The sequence below is a fragment of the Corylus avellana genome, chromosome ca10 (assembly GCF_901000735.1).
Source record: "Corylus avellana chromosome ca10, CavTom2PMs-1.0".
Taxonomy (NCBI): Eukaryota; Viridiplantae; Streptophyta; class Magnoliopsida; order Fagales; family Betulaceae; genus Corylus; species Corylus avellana.
This window is the reverse complement of record NC_081550.1, coordinates 11,316,535-11,326,457: the sequence shown is the minus strand read 5'-3', so window position 1 is coordinate 11,326,457 and position 9,923 is coordinate 11,316,535. Positions and strand designations below refer to the sequence as shown.

Below are 9,923 nucleotides of genomic sequence, written 5' to 3'. Positions count from 1 at the left end.
TGAGTTATATGGTGTCTATTGCTAGTACTCTTAGATAATTTCTTAAGAGTTTTTCTTACATTTTGGGAAGAAAATAGAATTTAGAAAATTTGCTACTCTCTTATAATCCAGCATGATAATTTTTTTCAGAACTTGTGAGCCCGTGACAAATTAAATACAAAATTAGTTAAACGTATCTCCTCACAGATAGAAGCCAACACAGCAACAGTGAATATGTCACCGGTTAATAGTGATGGAGAATATTTGTAAAAAGATGAAGACGTTGCAAGCTCGAGTGCCATCGCTCTCGTGGCCCCCACCCCCCAATCTCATGACCTGACCTAGAAAAGAGGAGACCATGCGGTAAGACGGTCCATCTCGAGTGGTACTGTCAGATGTGGCAATACGTGGTAGTCTCCCATTGGCTGGGGCGTCAAATCCCACGTGCTTAGGGTCTTCACATCACGTGGCCCAGGACCAGCTGGTTGGTGGCTAGGACAGACAGTACTAGTAAAATTTCGGCAATAGATATCAGAATTTGTCAAATGCTTATCCACTAATAATTCCACCTTTCACTTGTTTTCTTTATATATATATATCGACGCCCATACATATTTTTCTGAACATAATGTTCTAATTATTTCTACATATATGTATGTATATATATAGATATATGTATTATAAATAAATATATCCTTCTGTTACTTGGGAAGTTGCCCAATGCTTTGTTTCTGAGACATGCGACTGAGAGAGCATACATGCCAATATGTTGCCTTTATCTGCATTTGCACCTGCACCTTGCCTTCTCTTTTCTCTTTCTTTCTGTCTGCTTTTGCTTATGACTTCAAAGCATGAAAAAAGCTGCTTTTTTTTCTTTTCTTTTTTTGGTTTGAATGGGGAGATGAACCAACAAGAGGTGCAGGGGCTGGTGCAGGTGAATGCCATCTTGGCTGCAGCAGCCAAAGATACATCACTAGACAAAGCCCTATAGATCTTAAAGAAAGGCTTTTGAAGGTAGTAAATATCTCCCATTTCATCTCTTTCTTTGTGTTTGTGACTCGAGATCCATCCTATAAGAGCTTCCTGCTACGGAAATGAAGAGTCTCACAAATGGGCTTCTAGAAGGTAAGATATATATAATCTCTCTCTTTCTCTCCTTCTAGAAGGAAATGAAGATGATCATAAAGAAATAGTTGGGAGTTTTAATATGGCACAACAATTTAGACTAGATCTTGCTTCTCTCTTTTGATGATCATGATGGTTGGTGAAAAATGAAACACACTAGAATCTGAAGGTGTCATAATCATACATATCACTAGTGATCTCGATGCACCTCTCCTACTCCTAGTAGTCTTGAGAAGGTCAATTTCTTCAGAATAGTTTTAGAAGAACCTAGAACCACGCGCGGAATCCAAAGGCACATATATATAATAATATTCTTTAAGTTAACCAATCACATTACCCTATATCCTCTCGCAATAACTGAGGAGTCGGCTTTCTATCCTCCTTTAATTTGCTCGGATAACTAGAACCCTCAACCGTATATACCATTATATTTTTAATTTTAATTTGGTTTTAGGAATATTTTTAGGAAATTAAACGTCTTAGAAAATTAAGAATAACAAAAAATAATAATGACAAAGAAAAAAACAAATTAAGTTTATAGATGAATTCAGTAAATTCAAACAATTGTAATTGAGATTTCTAATATTTTATATATATATATATATATATATATAAAAGCATTCTAGGGTTACATGAAAGGGACATTTTTCATCACTTGTCACCATTTTCGATTGTTATTTGTTGCAATTTTAAGCTATTTTCTTGAAAGCCTATGCTTTTATATATAACAATCTAAAATGGTGACAAGTGACTAGTGTCCCTTTAATGTATCTCTAGCTAGAGTGCTTATATATATATTAATATCATTTGAATATTAATATATATTCCTCCATATCATTTGATTATTAGCATTTTTAAATTGCAGTTGGCTACTACAAATCCAGTCATATGGAGGCTTTGGCAAGTCTAGCTATCTGCAAAAACCTAGGGTGAGTCTGATAATTTGGACCAATTGTTTCTTCATGCATGCATGTGTTGCTTTCATACTCCATATTGTTAATGCTTGCCTAAATATCATTAGGGCACTCCAAGAAAAATAGCAATGGAACTATATATTAGGCATGACAGGAAAAAGTCTCCCGACAATTTTTTGATTGTGATGATGTGACATAAATATAAAAATAGTTTTGAGTGTTTTGAGAATATTTTATGTTTTGAATATTTGTTAACAATATATGATTTTGCTTGTTTAATTCCCTAAAACACGAAAAAGCTACCCTAAAAAGCATTGCCAAACCAGCATTTATCTTTAGTGACGACACTGATGTTGTCACCCAAACAGCAATTACCTTGAGTCCTTGACTAGACGGGACAGAGGTAAGGCAAGATCGATGCAATAAGATCTTTAAGCTGAAAATGAATGGTCCCAATATTCCTCTTATCATTCCCGACAGTGCAAAAACGTTAAAAGTGTAGCATACATTGTCTGAAATTGAACGATCGTCCTAAATGAGGATAAGAAGATGTTATATATATCTTCTTAACTATTGTTTTTCACCCTAATTTCTTACTTAGATATGGTTTGTGTGGAGGAGAAGCTTGCATGCACAGTCATCAAACAACTCGTCACGATTTGCAGAGGATTTTACCCAAGAAGTGTACGTGGACAGCATTATGTGGTAAATCTTCTGCCCACATAAATCTGTTTCAAGCATATTTTTAGATCTTTTTAGCATATGTTTCTTTGATTGCATATTATTTTTGCTGTTGCGTGATATATATGGTAAGATGATGCAAATTCTTATTTGGACGTTCATCTTGGTAATATGATGTTTATGTTGTATTATATTGTATGTGTTACAAACGTTAGATTCTTTTTTCTTTTTTTTCTTTTTTTTTTTCTTTTAGTAACTATAAAAAATAAAAAATAAAAGTTTTTTAAGTCATTTCATCATTAAAACTTTTCATGAGTTATTAAAGAAAAAATAAAACTTTTAATTTGTTTTTATGGTTTTGACCGTTGGTTAGAGAAACAGTTTTGACCATTTACAACGTTTTATGGCTTTGTTGTTATGACTGTTTGGTCATGAGATTGGTTTTTAGGTTTTGTTATAAAAAATAATAATAATAATAAAAATAATAAAATAAAATAAAATAAAAACTCACAGCTCTATGTGTATAGAGAGAGCTCTCCAAGGAGCTAGAATAGATATAGATATAATATCTTTTGTTTTCAATATCGTACACTGTTATCAAATGTTTTGTTCCGAGCTATAAAGCTATATGTTATACCATTAGCTTTTCTACAAAACATTATCATGACGTCACTCATCCATTTTAATAAAAGGGTTGTTTATTAGTCTTCGTTTTTTTAAGTGTGTCCTTAACGAAAGGAGACGCTATAGTCTGATCTTAGAAGGTTATGTGTGACATTCCGATATTTCTCTTCTTTTATCTTGCAAATAAATTTGAGTGTTACGCTGAAACAATCTCACACAGCGGAAAAACTGTAATTATCAATATAAAACAATATTGTTAAAATATTTTTCTTTATACAAAAATTCCTAAAGCTATGCCATACAAGACATTTATACAAATTTATCCGATAGTGTAGACTCTAGAAAAAACTTAACCAACTTGGAATCTCTGTACATCTCAATGTGAATCTCTAATTACAACTACATAATTACCTTAATTTTCCATTCCTACAAGCACTACAAAAACTGTGAAGTAGTGAGTCAATTGATTTCCAACAATATAAATCATTATTGAATCATATATATCAAAAGGCCAGACAAGTTATAAAACCACAAGAATCCGTATTATTAGAGATCAATATCATACTTAGTAAGTAAGAATACTTACAGTGGGTTACAAGAATGAATCATCAAATGTAATTACTTGTCGAAACTCATTCTGCTGCAATTGATCATTACCCATAAATTTTCCAATCACTCTCTCTCTCTCTCCCAAACTCTCTTTCTCACCTTCTCACTCAATCTCCTTTCTTAGATTTCATCTCAATCTCTTTATGTGGTTATAAAGGAAAATAAAGATAAAAATATTTATAGTGGGAAGGGAGATGTACGTGTGTGAGAGGAGGAAGGTTAAAAGAAAGAAAAAATAGGAAGTGGGTTGGATTTCACTCCAATTTATAAAAAAACAAATCTAATAAAATCCCAACTTCCATTAATGACTCCACGAATTCCTCACTTCATAAAATCTCATTAAATTAATCACCAACTATAATAATCATACTCCAAAATAATTTAATCAATCTTCAATTATCATATCTCTTAAATCATCCGATCAAACTTCAATTATTTATAATCCCTCATATCAAATCAGATCTCAAATTAATATTTATTCCTATAATATTCATATGATCTAATCAATTCCTTAAGAATAAATATCATTATCTAATATAAATAATATATCATCAAATAAATATCTCTAAAATAAGGCTTTGAAAAATCTGGGACGCTACAATCTTCCCCCCTTAAAGAAATTTCGTTCTTGAAATTAAAGCCCATAAATTATCACCTATCTTCAAATTGAGCGACCCCATTTAAAAACAAATCACACTTAACCCATAACTTACCCCAAGTTACCATATAACTTTAAAATTCAATCCGTTCATAGAATAAATATCATAACATATTCCATACTCAGGCAATGTGAGACGCCACAAGCACTCTTCTTGGGCTCCAGTGTCACTGTTGGCAATCCTCACGGAATTTCTTCATTCTCGGCCTTAACTTTTGACCTTTATAAATCTCTTGGCGTCTTAACTAACAACCCTTATAATATAACCCACTTTTGGCATCACCAACGCATGTCCATTAGCGACCCTCATAGGCTTGTGCACATTTCCACCATCTCAGGCTGAGTAATGCTTTGATACCATTTGTGACATTTTGATATTTCTATTTTTTTATCTTGTAAATAAATTCGAGTGTTACGCTGAAATAATCTCACACAGCGAAAAAAAACTGTAATTGTCAATACAAAACAATGTTAAAATACTTTTCTTTATACAGAAATATCCAAAGCTATGTCGTACAAGGCATTTATACAAATCTATCCGACAGTCTAGACTCTAGACAAAACTCAACCAACTTGGAATCTCTGCACATTTCAATATGAATCTCTAATCACAACTACATAATTACCTTGATTTTCCATTCCTGCAAGAACTACAAAAACTGTGAAGTACTGAATCAATTGCTTTCCGACAATATAAATAATTGTTGAATCATTTATATCAAAAGGCCAAACAAGTTATAAAACCACAAGAATCCGTATTATTGGTTATCAATATCATACTCAGTAAATAAGAATACTTACAATGGGTTACATGAATGAATCATCAAAGGTAATTACTTGTCAAAACTCATTCTGCTGCAATTGATCATTACCCATAAATTTTCCAATCACTGTCTCTCACTCTCACTCCCTCCCAAACTCTCTTTCTCACCTTCTCTCTCAATCTTCTTTCTCTGATTTCATCTCAATCCCTCTATGTAGTTATAAAGGACAATAAAGATAAAAATATTTAAAGGGGAAAGGGAGATGTATGTGTGTGAGAGGAGGAAGGTTAAAAGAGAGAAAAAATAGGAAGTGGGTTGGATTTCACTCCAATTTATAAAGAAAAAACAAATCTAATAAAATCCCAACTTCCATTAATAATTCCACTAATTCCTCACTTCATAAAATCTCATTAAATCAATCACCAACTATAATAATTATACTCCAAAATATATTAATCAATCTTCAATTATCATATCTCTTAAATCACCCAATCAAAATATAATCTCTTATATCAAATCAGATCTCAAATCAATATTTATTCCTATAATATTCATATGATCTAATCAATTCCTCAAGAATAAATATCATTACCTAATATGAATAATATATCATCAAATAAATATCTCTAAAATAAGACTTTGAAAAATCTGGGACACTACATTGTATGTCAAGAGATCCAATGGCATAGAGTTATATACTTCAAAAGGCATGAATCAACTTTTAAGAGGACAATACTCTTGCGTAATTCTATAGCATTGTGGAAGTCACCAGTTCAATCGGCTGGGACCACACTTAATGAAGTGGAGGTCACCAGTTCGAATCCCCCTCCCCCTTCTTATGCGGACATGTCAAAAAAAAATTCTATAGCATTGTGAGATCTTTTGATACTCTGCTTTTCATCTTTTGTATTTTATTTATTTTATTGTTAATTTTTAGATTGATATTATTTTATTTCAATAAAATTTTTGTGCATTATCCCAAATTATTTCCAACAGCTTATATATCCGCTGACAAAGAAGTTACATATGTAGTCATTCTATGAGATACAAAGTTGTAATGATACGAATATAAAACCCGTATCCAATGGCAGAGCTAGCAAGTGGCGAGAGGGGGCAAACGTTACTCCTATATATATATATATATAACTTTGTTACCCTATTACCCACCTTAAAAGAGACAAGCACCCCTATATGATGGTTATTATACTCTTCCCTCCTTTTTTATTTATTTATTTTTTTTCTTCACAAGCCAACTTTTAAAGTGATGTGTATTAATCGTGTTGCTTGTTACACCTAAGCCAAAATTTCAAACTTTAAAGTGGTGTGCGAGAAGTTGTCAAAGCAATCAAAAGCAAACCTTGAAAGTCATTTGTGATGTGTCAAAAGATTCAGAACTTCAAGGTGATCTGAACGTTTTGTCTCCTCTACACTCACTCTACACACGCTACATGTCCTTAATTTCAATTACTCTCACACAAACCCATCGACTGTCACTTGAAATATATTTGGGATTGTTTTGGAAAAATAAAGTTTTTAAGTCAAAAAGTGTTTTTTGTTAAAAATATTATTTTTAATCCTTCTCCAATGGTGCATTTTGATAATTTTTAGAATAAAAAAAAGTTAAAGTACTTCTAAATTTTTTTATCAAACATGGCAGCTTCTGTTTAGCACAACTTTCTAGGTATTAAAGTACTTTTTAAATTTTTTAACGCAATCTCAAATACTCTCCTGACATATTGTTGCGAAACAGAAGCGCAATTTAGCTTTTCGTGCGCACATTTGTCTTTTTTATTCCACCCCTAAAGTCTCTTCGAGTCTCCCCTACTTCTCATAGCTAATTGTCAAAACTCAAAATACAACAAACCAAACAGGAAGGCCTCTTGTGACATTTTGCAATGGGAAACATGTGCAAAAAATTTGATTTGCCAAAATTGTGTTTGTCTAACTTTGCAGTTTTGTACTGTTAAAGTATCTTATATTATTATTTTTATTTAGTTTCATTCAGGGTTTAATCCCTCCTTTCTTTAGTTTATAGGGTTTCTTGTTTACCACTCTTACCTTTTATAACCTTTTTATAAATACAGACATTTGTATTATATAGTTTTATATACACTTTAATACAAGATGTAGCCCTAACCCTTTATTAGTTTGTCTCTTTATCCTTCTTTTCTCTATCGCTTTTATATTATTCGTCATATCATATATTTTTAAATATTATCTGAGACACCTTTTTGTGGCCTAATCAGTCCAATTGGACCTCCATTGATCACTGGTTGCCATCGTTGCCTTCATTCAACCGTCAGCAGCCCTTCTCTAGCAGCCCATCGTGTCGCTGTCATTTACCATCCTTTGTACCCTGTGGATCTCTCACTTTGCCTCATTTTAGCTTACACTCAGATCTATTTGTGCATTAATGCACATGATTATGGCCCATTAGACAGTGGTAGAGCCAGAAATTCATTATTGTAGGGGCGGAAAAGACGTTGATATTGTTTCTAATTCTCAAAAAGATAACGATTCTCAAAAGACCAAGCGAGCCTCTCTTAAAAGTCTTTTTTTTTTTTTTTACAACAATAATAATAAAAAAAATGTACGAGTATCAAAACTCTTGGTTGAGCCTCTCTTAAAAGTCCTTTTTTTTTTTTTTTTACAACAATAATAATAAAAAAAATGTACGAGCATCAAAACTTTTACCAAGAAATGGATCAAGATGACATGAAGCTTATTCATTTGAAAGGATCAAAACAATTTTTTTTTTTTTTTTTTTTTTTGAGAGAAGGATCAAAACAATTAATAAAAAGAAATGTTACGAGTACTAATGAATAAGTTTTACATAATTTTGGTATTTTTCTCTTGGTAAAGGTTTGATACCCCCAATATTTTTCTAATTACATACATGTTGGGGCCATTAGCAGAATTTTTCTTATAACAGTTTTTAAAAAGATCTGTGGGAATCGCAACCCCCACTGGCCATAATGTGGCTTCGGCATTGCCATTGGAGCTCATGTTCAGCTTTCTACTGCTGTCACAAGCAATTCCTACCAACTTCATCAATGGATCTCAAAGCGATCTCACTGATCTAACTTTGTTTGCGCCACATTGGATTCTTTCCCATCTGTGCTTAGAAACAACTTTACTCTCCTGCCACACAAGTTCATGATCAACTTTATCAATGGTTTTGAAGGCCAAGCTCACACTAAAATGCAAGATATACCCCTAACACTTCATTAGTTTTTCTCTTTTTGCTTATGCTCTCTCTCCCTTTCATATCGTTCATACCATCGTATGCTACATGTACAATCCTCATGAACAAAGGCCAACAAATAGTTTCTCCATTTCTTTTAGGTTTACAGATATATTATTTAATTAAATTTTTATATTAATTATTCTAAATTTATTATTAAATAATAAATATCTATCTAAAATTTTATATATTGAGTTATCTTTTAAATTAGTTGTTGGTGATATATATATATATTGAAGGCTATAGTGATGAATAAATCATGTGACGATTTTTTCAAAATTAATATGAACTCATTGAGGACAAATGAAGAAATTAACGCTAGGCGTGGAACAATAAGTTACAAATTATATTTGTATGTTTTAAAACGTTACTTAAATTTTGTTGAGTTATTTATTTATGTTGTTAATTATATTCTTTAATCAATTTTGTTCTATTCTAATTTTTAATCTTGTCCATGTGAACAAAAATCCTAGCTCTACCACTGACATATCCCATTTTGTATTTTTCATACCTTTTTGATTGGTATATATATCAGATGCATGGTATATGATTGTAGCACTTATTTTCATTTGCTTGCAGTTTGCACTCGATTGAATTTAGTAAATGTTTGCAAGAATAATATTTCAGATGCTTGACACATATAATAACAATGCAGACACAAATGCAATGACAATCCATTAAGAACCCCAAAATAAATGACTTCTATACATTTTTACTGCTGTGATTATCATCTCCATAAAAGTAAGAAAATCCTTTCTGAGTCACAAACAACAGAAGTGAAAATGATTTTAATGTTGGAACAAAAGTTCAAATTTTGAGATGTCTTGATTTCTATATGTTTTTTTCACCTGAAAGTCTACTTTAACTTCAGGAAATTCATCATATAATTGACCTTCCCTTCCATTTTCTGCTTGAACAAATTTACTGATAATTACTTGCACTACAAGAAATTTGCTCATTAGCGGCGACCCAAAGTCGCTGCTAATGAGCAAAATGTCGCCGCTATTGACCCTTGGCTCTACTCAGTTGCCGGTATATATTAATCCAACACTGATGCTCAATAGCGGCGACCCGCTAATGACCCATCATTAGTGGCGACTTTTTTCTTTGCTGCAAAAAAGGTTGAAATGGGCCGTGTGTCGACACTGATGATGGTCAATAGCGGCGACATTTTTGTCGCCGCTACTGATGTTTTTAAATAGCAGCGACCAAAATGTCGCCGCTATTGATGGTCAGTAGTGGCGACATTTTGGTCGCAGCTATTTAATTATAAGAATAAAAAAATCATTAGCGGGGACATTGAGGTCGCCGCTAATGATAAATTT

At 32.4% G+C, this 9,923-nt stretch overlaps 1 protein-coding gene across 1 annotated transcript in view; it reads left to right on the top strand.

Annotated features, from left to right (window-relative positions):
* Positions 1–869: 869 nt before the first annotated feature.
* Positions 870–9,923, top strand: part of LOC132163555 (uncharacterized) — a gene marked incomplete at its 5' end in the record, with an annotated part of 18,468 nt that continues 9,414 nt past the window's right edge. The window contains 3 exon segments of the mRNA XM_059573876.1: positions 870–1,104; positions 1,970–2,033; positions 2,620–2,723. Coding sequence (XP_059429859.1) covers positions 1,074–1,104; positions 1,970–2,033; positions 2,620–2,723 — 199 coding nt within the window.